The sequence below is a fragment of the Perca fluviatilis genome, chromosome 2 (genome assembly GCF_010015445.1).
Source record: "Perca fluviatilis chromosome 2, GENO_Pfluv_1.0, whole genome shotgun sequence".
NCBI lineage: Eukaryota > Metazoa > Chordata > Actinopteri > Perciformes > Percidae > Perca > Perca fluviatilis.
Genome location: NC_053113.1, coordinates 26,864,280 through 26,877,198, shown reverse-complemented (window position 1 = coordinate 26,877,198; position 12,919 = coordinate 26,864,280). Strand labels below are relative to the sequence as shown.

At 39.4% G+C, this 12,919-nt stretch overlaps 3 protein-coding genes across 6 annotated transcripts; 2 read left to right on the top strand and 1 right to left on the bottom strand.

Moving 5' to 3' along the window:
* The first annotated feature begins 65 nt into the window (after positions 1–65).
* On the top strand, positions 66–3,949 carry lrrc51 (leucine rich repeat containing 51). Of its 4 annotated transcripts, none has more exons than XM_039787912.1 (5): positions 66–314; positions 1,045–1,114; positions 1,596–1,801; positions 1,909–2,057; positions 2,639–3,949. In XM_039787912.1, exons 2-5 carry the CDS (start codon positions 1,063–1,065, stop codon positions 2,772–2,774), a joined length of 543 nt encoding a protein of 180 aa, XP_039643846.1. In that variant the 5' UTR covers positions 66–314; positions 1,045–1,062; the 3' UTR covers positions 2,775–3,949. The 4 variants fall into 4 exon arrangements, with proteins under 4 accessions (XP_039643846.1, XP_039643855.1, XP_039643836.1 ...); XM_039787921.1 differs by having other exon boundaries at positions 66–318; positions 1,051–1,114; XM_039787902.1 differs by lacking the exon at positions 66–314 and adding an exon at positions 485–729.
* Positions 3,950–4,135: 186 nt separating this feature from the next.
* On the bottom strand, positions 4,136–7,649 carry lamtor1 (late endosomal/lysosomal adaptor, MAPK and MTOR activator 1). Its single transcript, XM_039787942.1, has 5 exons — positions 7,438–7,649; positions 6,443–6,588; positions 6,251–6,328; positions 5,293–5,416; positions 4,136–4,923 (listed from the first exon to the last, which is right to left on the bottom strand). Exons 1-5 carry the CDS (start codon positions 7,477–7,479, stop codon positions 4,831–4,833), a joined length of 483 nt encoding a protein of 160 aa, XP_039643876.1. The 5' UTR covers positions 7,480–7,649; the 3' UTR covers positions 4,136–4,830.
* sfrp2l (secreted frizzled-related protein 2 like) lies at positions 7,640–12,663 on the top strand. The gene is made up of 4 exons (XM_039787892.1): positions 7,640–7,747; positions 8,929–9,536; positions 10,945–11,025; positions 11,268–12,663. The coding sequence occupies exons 2-4, from the start codon at positions 9,011–9,013 to the stop codon at positions 11,684–11,686; spliced, it is 1,026 nt and encodes a 341-aa protein (XP_039643826.1). The 5' UTR covers positions 7,640–7,747; positions 8,929–9,010; the 3' UTR covers positions 11,687–12,663.
* The last annotated feature ends 256 nt before the right edge of the window (positions 12,664–12,919 follow it).

Below are 12,919 nucleotides of genomic sequence, written 5' to 3'. Positions count from 1 at the left end.
AAGTGGATTGGTTTAAAAGCCGGAAGTCATCTAAACGTTGCACTCGTTCATATGGCACCACTCGTTAAAGATTCACGTCACACCAGACACGCTCGGTTTTAATGTGGGCGGGGACAAATTAAGTTAAAAATAATTGTTAAAAATTACAATTATTTGCTTTGCTTTATTATTTTTCTCCTTGGCGTTGTCAGCATTAGCTAGCTAGTTAGCTAGGTTGCAGTTGGTCAAACACGTTTTAAAATGAATGATGACTGCCGAATCCGCCAACCCGGATGGGATGAACTACGTGTACAATTAAAAGATGTTTCTAGCAAGTGAGAGAAGAAACCACACAAACACACACACACACACACACACACACAAACAACATTTGTTTTAATTAAGAAATAGTTATTTATATGAAACCGAATGTTCATATTATAGTGGAAATATGTAGGCAAGTGCAATCTGATTGTTACTGCAAATCCCATAATGTACCTGGTTGTTTCCTTGGAAACGCGTTGTTGTCTTTCAGTTAACATAACGGCAGCTAGCTCTTATAACTTTAGCTAGTTGACAGAATATGACTTTAACTTTAGTTCTCTGACGTTACCTCGAAACACGGGTTTCTAAATAACCTGGGCTAAATAGCTATCTAGCTAGCTAGTGTTGCTCTCATAATTTGCTTTAGTTTTTTGGTAAGTACGGTGTCGGTTTCCTATGATATTTGTGATGGATCAACAATATGAGGTAACTAAAAATCGGGGCGAAATGGTCAGTTTGTGCTTGTGTGTAGCTAGCTATGTGGATTGAAATGTATGAGCCGCTGCTATATAATAATAAGATAGCTAGCCATAAAGTGTGTTTGCAAATATATTCAATTACAATTCAAGGGGCTTTATTGGAAGTTTCAATAACAATGTTGCAAAGGCACTATGTTGCAATAACACGTTACATATAAGTAAATTCCTTATTTTTTGTGTTTGATTAAATTAATGGCGATTGATGATCACTGGGTGAGTTGACTCGCCAGTAATTCACCATGAAGTCTCTGTCCTCCCACAGGTGAGTGAAGGTGCGAATATGTGTGGAGCTCCAGTTGATTTATCTTTTAAACACATCAGCAGTTTGGCAGGTAATCATATTCCTCTCCGGTTTTTCAGCCGCTCCTTATGGTACTTTACACTAATGTTTTTTACTATTATGACTATTTCCTGTCACGATAAGGTTATTACAACTCTCTTTGTAAATAACTGTACCTTTTGCTTAAATGGCTGCACATTACAGTGTACTGCAGAAATGTCATATGATTATTACACCTCAGAAATAAATGTTCAGTATATCTATTTATATAGTTATGATAAACTTGCATGTGCAGGCTGTGTTATTCTTCTTTAAAATAAAATTGTATTAATTTGATCTACCAAATGAATGTATAACCAACCAGCTCAAGATAATTCCATATTAAGTTGGACATGTGATGCATCATCTTTTTTAAACTGATCAGTACATTTAGATGCCTTTGAAACAATGTGCCACATGAATAAAATGTTATACAAAATCAAACAACTCAACAAGTACTTAATATTCACCATTTCTTTTATTTGCGGCCTCAGACGCATGGACAGAGGAACACAGCAGCGGTCTGCGGCCTTTAAAAAGAAATTCGGAGAAGAAGTACCTAAGCTGCTCTCTGCGTCTCAATAACAACAACATCAGTGACCTTCATGACCTCCAAAAGACTGTAAGCCACTTCCTGGCTGAGCCATCACAGATTGCCTGGCTGGACCTTTCCTTCAACAAAATCTCACACATAGATCAAGTAAGCTTCCTCTCTCCATGGCTTGTTCGCATGTTTGCTTGCACAGTGGCTTCGCTGTCTTCTTTCTCTCACAGTACATCTGCATTATGTATGCCCATATCTTCCAGGTTTTGTGCGAGCTGCGTGACCTACGTGTGTTGTATCTACACGGCAACAGCATTTTTATTCTGTCAGAGGTGGACAGGCTGGGAGTGTTACCACATCTACACACCATTACTCTGCATGGAAATGTCATAGAAACCAACAAGGCTTACAGGTGGAAACTATCTTTCAAATCTACCCCAAACACAATCACACACACACATATCCTGCTTAGCTGTGCAATGTTTGGATGTGAGATACTTTTACTTTGTAGCCATTGTTGTGTGGTTCTTAATAAAAACTGAACGTGAATTTGCAAAGCAACCATAAGCACCCAGTACTTCATACTGTCAGACACTTCAGAGGTGCAGAGTGAGGGTTTACTTACTTACAAGAGTGCAATTACATTGTGTGTGTGTGTGTATCTATGTGAAATACAAATTCTTGGCAAGCATGTACATGCATAACATTGTAGCAGGTGCTTAAATGCAGATCAAGCTCATATTACAGTAAATATCCTAGTCTGCGTAGCAACACCTGTTACTCACACACACACACAGTTAAAGGTCTGTTTCAATGAACTGGTTTCTTATGAATCAATGCAGCTTTTTGATTAAATTGTATCTCAATGTGTAGTATAGTGTATGTGTACCACCAGCAAAGTGAAGATAAAATCTTTCTTCAACATTCAGTTTACACATACAAAATGTATTTAAACTATTTAGTGCACATGCATTAATGTTTTTGTGCATTTAGGAATCGTGTGATTTCTGCTTTGCCTCGGTTAAAGACGATGGACTTCAGTGCTGTGACGCGCCAGGAGCGAGTCATGGCAAAGATTTGGCATCACAGCAACAACCGCAGCAGAAGCAGCAAGGAGAACCTCCAGTGACTGCTTTCTCGTTTCCATCTTGGTGCGTTGAAATCATAGTTTCACCCAAATGTTCTGATCTCCACATCCACGACTGAAAAACCTCTAAAATATTGTATGTTTCTCTGTAGATCTGTGGTGATATCAGCACCATTTTAATGTTTGTTTTGTCTATTTCTATCTGCTGAAATGAACAGTTTATTATTGGATAGTCCAAAGAGAAGTATACGCTTTATTACTTGATATAAAGTGATAGGGAGGAAATGTCACTGAACAATCCTGAGATATTGGATCTGACATTGTGTAGATGCATGTACATTCTCTGATATTGTTGCAAACATGGGTGTGGTTTGTGTAATATTTGAATATTCTGGATTATTCTTCTATTACAGTGGTATACCAGTTAATGACTTTGTAGCATTACTGAACTAACCACTTCCCAGATATGAGCATGTAGATGTTAAGACTTATTTAAAAAGACACAAGTGATTATGTTGAAAATCTTTAATGAATTAAACCAAAAAAACAAACCAACAAAAAATCTTAAAACCTTTTGGTACTAGCCTAAGATATTTCAAACATATTTCAGGTAGTATAACACATTTGAGTAACAAACAAAACAGAAAGAAACCATTGCAAAAAGCTCAAATAAATTGCGTGGTTTAAATAATCACAGCCTTGCAGGTCATCCCTTTAGAGACTTCAGAGCAACTCACCGTGCTCCCTGCGTACGCATACAGTTGTGCTCTCTTCTGAAGAGCAAATAAACATTTAAAAAGACAAATAAATAATCACAAAAAAGGTCTCGGATAATTTTATCTGCTGTGGTACATAGATTGTTAGCGTGCTCCCACACTGCTGCAATGGTTAGTTTCTGATTAATATGAATAACTCAATCATAATACAATCTGCAGCGAAAAGCTTTGTTTAAAAGCTAACTAATGCAGGCCTTGAAAGTGTTCTTGTGTTTCATAAAAACATTTGTTATCACCACAAGATCTTAGCCAATCCTGAACAATGAACTCTCTACAAAAAGAGGAACTTCATACAATCCATCATCTGTTTTTATATTCAATCAGAAAATTATGTACAAAGGCGGCATGAATACAGGATATCTGGCCCTGCACCCTCCACAAACCTACCCCTTTCATCTCTGTATGCCTCAGCTATTAAATATGTGAAGTTCTGGGATCTGATTTAAACAGTCTGTCTGCTCATTTTTTAGTGCTAGAAAACTGCAAAGGACACATTACTGTATGTAAACCTGATAACTTGTGTCCCAGAAAGGTCTACCTACCCCCCCACCCACCCACCAGAGGACACCAGCCATGGACAGGTCAATCATGATTTAACTGGAATAACAGATTACACACTGGACAACGTATAACCAACCTGTTTCACTGTCAGTTTTTAAACATTATTGCAGTGAAAGGTCAATGGAATTTCAGTCAAGTTGGTTTACTGGTTCATGTTTAGTAAGTGAGACATGGTTCTTAGTGTGTTTTTTGGCTCTTTTTGCTAACAGGTTTTCCCGTGGACAACAGAACAGAGTTACAGACATGTGAAGTGCAAACGTTATGCCATGTTGGTAGTTTTTTATCCTGGTAAATGGCTAAAATACTCAACCACTGCACTTATGGTACTGAGTACACAGGCTAGGGAAACTAACCGAATAAAGATACTAAGACGGCCCTGAAACCATTTAAAAAATAAAAAGCAACCACCAAGAAGGATGAATGATTATTCCACAGCTGGTTCTGACAAAGTCTGTGATCCACGCATTAAGTACAGAGGAGACCTTCTTGTAAATATGAGAGCACACCCCAATGGCTATGTACAGTAGACCATCTTTCATTGCCCATGCGGACAATATGTCACTGGCCTATAATTAAGTACAGTAATTAAGGACAGCCATGGGGGCAATCCTACATCGTCTGTCTTTACAGCAGTTAGAGGCATAGCTAAGAAGCACAAGGACCATGATGCTTTAATAAAGGGTGGGCTGGAGGGTGAGGATGCAGAAGTGACACAGAGAGAGCAGGATGGGAGAAACAATATGGGGGCTAGGGTCGCAGAATCAGGGAATGGCAAACTGGACCACCAGTTCTTCTTTAGCATCCACTTTGATTTGAGAGATTGCACTGTAAGCGTAAGCTGCTATCTTGGACACCTGCAAAAAATGAGGAAGACAGAGTTTATGTGGAGATTGTGTGTGCAAAATAAATAATATTAACAATTAACAGTGAGTAAAACAGGAAGACTAGTCTGCTGTGCATAACTACTGAATTTATTTTTATTAGGTGGACAAAAACAGTAACAACAGATAAGTATTAGATATCTTTAAGATCTATTTTAAGCCACACATTAATTCACACCCCCACAGACTGAAATACCACACAGCTACACATGTTGCATACTGTTTACAAGTATCTCTCTCATGTTAAATGTAGCCAACAAGGAAACAACACATGACAAGAAGCAATGTGGGTGCTGGAAACACTTCGCAACATATCTTCCATGTGTGTTAGTGTATGATTACCTGCTGAACATCTGAGTATGGCACCAGGTCACTCGCAAGCACTTGGTGGGGCTGGCTGGTGAGGGAGGGGAGAGCGAGGGCTTTCTTCTGGGGAAGACTGTTGCTCAACACAGCCAACTTGGTACTGAAATAAAACACAAGCTTACTGGGGCTGTTGCCCTATCATTACCTAAGCTGCAGTTTAGAGTTAAAGTTTAAAACACAGTTTGTCACCTTGGCTGTTAAACCTGATTGCGGTGTCCTGAGAACCTGTAGTTTAATCTGCACCTGTATTTTAGACTAAACACAGCTGCTGTGTTTGGTAGAAATCTAGCCACTAGATGTCATTGTATCTGAGGTTTAAGGTAAAGTTTGAGGTAATAGGCCTATGCTGTTGCAATTTTTTTTTTTGTTGAATCACTTCCCCAATCACCTTGTGGAGTCAGGTTGGTGTAGGAATTTCTAAACATTGTTGACAGTTTTATTCTTACCACATCTAAGCCAACACAAACCACAGGTGTCCCAACCAAACAGTACATGCCTTTAGATAAAGCTGGCTCACGATAGTAAGTAAGTAATCTGAACATCTCTTTCCCATAAGCTATAAATTAGTGAGATTCAATACAACCAGACAACATAACACTGCAAAGCTCCATACAGTGTACTTACAGTATATACTAGAGATTGCGCGTTTTAGGGAGTATCGGAGCTGATACAGATACTGGTATCGGTATTGGAACATCTCTAGTATATACAGCACAAAGGTAAACTCAACATCTTATAAACTAAATGTGATCATTATATGGCTCTAAGAACTGAAATACCCATGCTATCTTTATAGTTTATAGGCTACCTACATGTATGATTCAGCAGGTTAATGTCAACCATCTTCAGATACAGACCCACACCCATACACAGAAAACTGCTGATGAGCAACAGCCTTCCACGACAAATATTACACAACTGCTCACCCACATACCTGTATTGCCGAGCTTTGTCCATGTATTCATGCTGCTCCATCATGACAGAGTCAGCTGCTGAGACATCAATAATGTTCCTGATAGAGAGGAAATAATGGCAGGTTTATTAACGGAGCACGTGAATTACTGCTTTTTCATCCCGAAGCACATGCTGAATCTGGCTCGTCTATTGTTATAAAGGAGTGTCTTACTGTGCCGTCTTGGTGAGGATGGATGTAAGGAGGGCCTGTTCATCTGTCCTCGCTGAGGGGACACTGGTAGTGATCCAGTCTGTCCCATTTGGGGGCTTGCTGACAGGGTTTGGGTGGGGGATCAGCGGCTTACGTTCATCAGGGTCCTAGAACAGGTGAAGAATAAGGTGTTCAGCTCATGACATTTTAACAAATGATGTCACAGTCAATGCAGCGCCAAAGAATGTGCCTTACCTGTTTTTTTTTTTATTCAGCGTGACATTAAACAGAGATTAAATTATTAAGTACTTTGTGACCCATTAAAAAAAAAAGTTTTAAACAAAAGACACAATTTACATTTTCAGACTAAAACACAGTATTTGGGTATATCAGAAAGAAAGGTTCGATAAGTATTTCTACTGTACTCTACTCTTGTTTCCGTAAACTAAAAATAGCTAGGGTCATATGACATAAAAATCAAGACAATAGTGTCCAGAACATCAATCTCTTCTCTTGTTGGTGGACCATTTTGGAATATTTGGCAATTTACTATTTAGGCTAATTCGGTAATTTAAGGATTACTTTAAAACATTATGGTTTCAGGAAATAACATTAACGTAACTAGCTAAGCTAAGATGTCCTGCTAATCGTAAAAGTGACTGTAAATAAGTTGCCATATGTACGGTTTCCTTAGAAACATGTTTCTTTGCCTGAGATCTGTCCAGCTCTTCTTATCTATGGTCGTTTTTCATCAATGTGCCAACTTCATAGCTTGCCTTGGCCAGGCCTTTTCCGAAGGCTTTAACTAGCAAGCTAAAGCTACTTTCCAGGTGTCATATAACTTAAAACTATAAAAAGAAAAGACCAATTTTGTAAGCTCGTCACATGTTTAACTCAAATGCATTTCATGTATGAAAAATCATCGATAAATATAATAATATCAGGTTCTTTGTTTCTTAATAAAAACATAATATGTATCGGGACAGTTTAGCCAGCTAGCAGCTAACGTTAACTACCTGCTCTGTGGTCTCGTTCTCGCTGCTGTAACAGCAACCCATGTCAGCGTCCGAGGGGCGAAACTACACAACCCCGGCTTCTCTGTTCTCCGTCAGAAACAAGCCGTGTTATTCTTCTTACAACAAACATAAAACTTTTCTCCTGCTCGGTTTTACTTTAGCTTCATCTAAAGGTAGGAAGCTACTGTCAACAGCAGCTCTTAGGACGAGCTATCACATGACAGTAGCACTGGTGCAACAACACAACGACCATTTCCGGTATATGAGAAGCAGCTGTGGCCTCCGCAACGTGACGAGGGAATTTTCAAACGTGAGTTATGTAATATATATATATATATATATATATATATATATATATATATATATATATATATATATATATATATATATATATATATATATATGATTGGCATATATGATTAGCAGTGGGAAAAACATTTTTTAAAAAACAATTAAAAGTTCCAGGTTGCATGTCAATGGTATTGGTAGTTAGAGATTTTTATTTACAAATAAGAGGGCAAATTTAGTGAAATACAAACATTGCAAATATTTAATCAAGTTAGAGCTGTCTAGATTCATAATAGGCTACCACTGAGCAAAATCAAATAGACAGCAGCTGGAGAAGGGAACAGGACAAGGCATGTTGGTGCACATGGAAGTCTCTGGAAAAAGATGAAAGGGATTCTCACAGCTTCTGGCTGAGTATGACAGAGTACCACACACAGTGCTTCTACACAACAGTTACATTTTATTTTTAGTAACTAATTTCACAATACTGTCAGTAAATCTTTTCAAAGTTCTTCATCAAAACAGCTTTCAATTCTCAAAGCTTTTACAAAAAAAGAGGGGAGGGGGTTAAACAATGCCTGTACTTTTGCTGCAGAACTTCTGTTTTGTAACATGGCTTTTGTAGGCTACTGTGTAAAATGAAATGAATTAGACAGGAATATTAAAACAAAAGAAATGTATGACTGTGACCTTGGTCTGATCTTATTCACCGCTTCAACTTCATTTTTAAGCCAATAAATTTGTAGCCTATCAAAACAAATTCAAAAAGATGTCATGGACTGAGAGTGGCATCATCTGATCCTGATCTGAATCCTCACCAAAACACCTATGTTGTTTCTTCGATATTATACAAACAGCATTGAGAACAAATGTGTGTATTTGAAATTATGTGTGGCAAGGAAAGACTTTTGAAAACATGAATTTTAAAGCCTAGAATCTGGCTTTAGCCTACCCATAGCCTAAATCCATAACTATGAGTAGCTAGCCTACTATGGGCTATTCAGTGTATTGGTTCCTTTCTGTTTTGTGCAGTTCAGCCAATGGCAACAATAATGCCAATTGCCAAACTAAAGAAACAACATGCAGTGTGACTGTTAAATGTGGAGGCAGGCACCAGTCTGATGGGGTGGGATGATAACTGGGAGGCGCCTGCCCTCTCATTAACCCCCCGTTTCCTCCACACCTCTTTGTTTACACCTATAGGCTAGGCCTACATGCCGGTCAAGTCCAGGCAGAAGAGCAGCAGCTTTGCAGACTTCACTTTGTTCTTGCTGAAACAATAACAATGTGTGTTTCTGTGCTCAGCTTTATTTTGCTGTTTGGAGTTTCTCATGCTTTTGACACCGAGGCTCCTGCCCAGCTCGGGCCTCTGTCGCTCGGGTTCAGTTCCTCGGTCCGCTCGGTGTGTAAACCCATCCCGAGCACGCTGTCTCTGTGCCACGGGATCGGCTACAGGCACATGCGGATCCCCAACTTGCTCGGCCATGATACACTAAGAGAGGCGCAACAGCAGTCGGCGGCCTGGCTGCCCCTCATCTCCAAGCTGTGCCACCGGGACACCAAGAAGTTCTTGTGCTCGCTGTTTGCTCCGGTGTGTTTGCCGGAGCTCAGCGGGCCGATCAGCCCCTGCAGGAGCCTGTGCGAGGTCGTGCGGGACGGCTGCGTGCCCGTTATGAGCGCGTTCGGGTTCCCCTGGCCGGAGATGTTCAACTGCACCAGGTTCCCGCGCGGGACCGAGCTCTGTATCCCGGCAACCTTAGAGCAGGAGGGGCGAACGGCAGAGGAGGTCAGGCACGAGGAAGTGTTGAAAGGTCAGTGGACGGATCTGTTTCTGTTTGGCAGGTTTTACACTTACAAAAAAAACAGCTGCTGATTTATTATCACACTACTAAAATAACGTCGGCTAATGGTAGGCCTACAGGTACTGTCAGCTACAACATTGTCACCTCCAAATAATTTTGATATGAGTGACACTCAAGCATATCCTATTATTATTATAGGCCTGTATATGTTACATGCACTAGAGTCCTATCCCTGCTGCAGTATGCCCTATAGGCTAGGCTATGCAAGTGCACTACACATTACATTACATGTCATTTAGCTGACGCTTTTATCCAAAGCGACTTACAATTGCTATATACAGTATCTCACAAAAGTGAGTACACCCCTCACATTTTAGTAAATATTTCATTATATCTTTTAATGGGACAACACTGAAGAAATTACACTTTGCTACAATGTAAAGTATTACGTGTACAGCTTGTATAACAGTGTAAATGTGCTGTCCCCTCAAAATAACTCAACACACAGCCATTAATGTCTAAACCGCTGGCAACAAAAGTGAGTACACCCCTATGTTAAATTCCCATAGAGGCAGGCAGATTTTTATTTTTAAAGGCCAGTTATTTCATGGATCCAGGATACTATGCATCCTGATAAAGTTCCCTTGGCCTTTGGAATTAAAATAACCCCACATCATCACATACCCTTCACCATACCTAGAGATTGGCATGGGGTATTTTCCATAAGATCATCTCTCAATGCAAATCAAACCAGCTATTAGGCTAACCGACATAAAACCATGCCAATCTCTAGGTATGGTATAGGGGCATTGAACAGAATTCTGGACAATGTACATTTGCATTATTGTTGGGCCCCTCCCCGCAACCACGGCTATTAATTCTAGTAGACCTATATTTGTGGGCCCTCCTCATTAGGGCCCTGTAGCCTATCAGTCCCCCTTTACTCCCAGTCGGACACCCCTGACTACATATCTTGGTTACAATTCTTTAATAACCACATTTTAGGGATACTCACTACATATCAAAAATGTTTGGTTATATTACACATTTCTGTTAAAAGACAAATCTGTTTGTTCATTGAATCTTTTAACTCTACTATTATTATCAGTGTCTGCCTCAGCAGTTCACAATCAATCTCTGTAGTACAAATCTGTATTTGAAAGTAATTTCTTTATTTTATTGAAAACAGTTCACCTGTTTCCTACCTCTTTGGTCTGTTTTTTATGCTGCTGTATCTACTGAAATTCCCCCTCTTGGAGATCAAAAAGTTTTATTTTATCCAATCTTATCTTGTCAAAGTAGTTTGTATGTCTCAATCCTAGAGTTTTGGCTCAAAGACAATCTGACCACTTTTTATGTTTTTTACATCCCCACTGCTCCCAGTCGTCTAATCCCCTCTCTCGTTTCCACCTCCCAGGGAGTGTTATCTGTGATGCCTGTAGCCTGGCTGCTGAAGGCGAAACTGACATCCAGGAAAACTTCTGTCATAATCCATATGGTGAGAACAAACTGATGTAGATAATGTAAGCTACAAAATGCATCCCTTTTTTCTTTTGAGAATGAAGCACAACACAGCATAACTCTCTGTATTATGACCCCAAATAAAAACGATGATCTAATCCAAGAGATAGAGAGGTTGTTTTACAATGTGTCTGAAATAGCACCTGTTACCTCGCCATTAGTTCATTGACGTTGGGTTGTCAGGGCCTTTGAATAGCATTCTCTCTGTCTCTGTTTCAGCTTTTAAGATGCGTCTGGGCAGTGTGTCGATGGTGGGAGGGGACCGTCAGTTGGTGCCTACGGCCCGCAGCCGCATCCTGCGGTGGGCAGGGGGAGGTGCAGAGAGGGCAGAAGGGGTTGGAGGCGCAATGGCCCACAGTGCTTTGTGGCTGCAAGAAGGAGGCATGTGTACTTGTCCTGGCTTAGACTCTGCAGAGACAAATGAAGACAGGGGGTTAGAGGAGGAGCACATGGATAAGAGACAAGCAAAAGAAGGAGGAAAGGAGGGAAAATGGGCCCAGAGTGGATGGTACCTGGCCCTGGCTCAGGCCGAAGAGGGACGACTGGTGCTGACTCGACTGGTGAGGTGGACCAGAGGGGACAAAGAGCTGAAGAAGTTCATCAGAATGCTCCTTAAACCGTCCTGTCCAGAGCTGTAGACAGAGAGTTATTAACCATTGCAGTCCTGCCCAATGGACGCTGTAACTGTGTGCTGCTAATTGCAACATCATTAAATACTAAACAGCTAACAAATAGTTCCCAAATAACACTGAATAAATCACTTGAGTACCAATTGTTAGATACAACGTCAATTAACCTTAGTTCATAGATATCTGTGAATCTGGAAACTGGCAACTGGTTCCTGATTAACTCTGAAAAAAAGGTGCTAAATCCCATACACTCAATAACCAATAAAAAACTATGTACGTACTTTATTTTGTATCCCATCAAGTAAAGCAGTGCGTCATATTTACTTTTTACCAAATGCATCGTTATATCACTATTACTTTACCATTATTTACCATTCAGGTAAAATAGAGCATCATTTTACTAATCTGACAAAGTGAATGATTATTAGACAGAGAGCTGGTGTTTGTGTATCTTATTGTAATTAACAATTACCCCATTATTCTGGAAATCTCACACAGTCAGTGATGGTAAGGCATTGCTACAAAAGTTACTATTACACATGGCATGCAGTGGTTGATATAATTCCAATTTGGGCAGTATTTTCTTTGTATTTTTCTGTACATTTGTGTATATATGAGAGCAAAATATAACCCTTTAATCAAAGTCAAAGTGTTTGGTAATGATTGCAGGGTTTCGGCTGATCTCATCACACATTTTCTATTGATAAATATTTGGGTTGAAGCAATTGTTATACCTGTAATGATAAAGAAATGTTTTGTTATACTACCTATCCTATCACAATGTCGTTTTATACACATTAAGCATACACCATAAAAATAATAGACCTGCAAGTTTTTTATTGCCTCATATTTTACTATTTTGTTTCACAGCAGCTTAAGTCTCAGTAGTTTTATCAGTGAAATGTTAGGAAGTCACATCAAAAGAGAAACATTGAAAAGAAAGAAAGGGAATTATGTGATGTGAACAATAAATCATTTACATTTCATTTTGGTTTGGTCTCTATGTTTGCATTTTATTACATGTATTTGTTCCTAATGTGACTCTACTGTAGGTTTTTACTTCATTTTAACAACAAACTTTAATAATAAAAAATGGAATTCATATCATGTTGAGTTACATTTAATGGTTACCCATTAATTAGCTATTTTTGGGTGTGTTTGTTTTTCTTGACCTTTCTATCATGACTCCGTAAACAAAGAAATTTGATTCCACACAGACACACACCTGTTGCTGTTAACTTG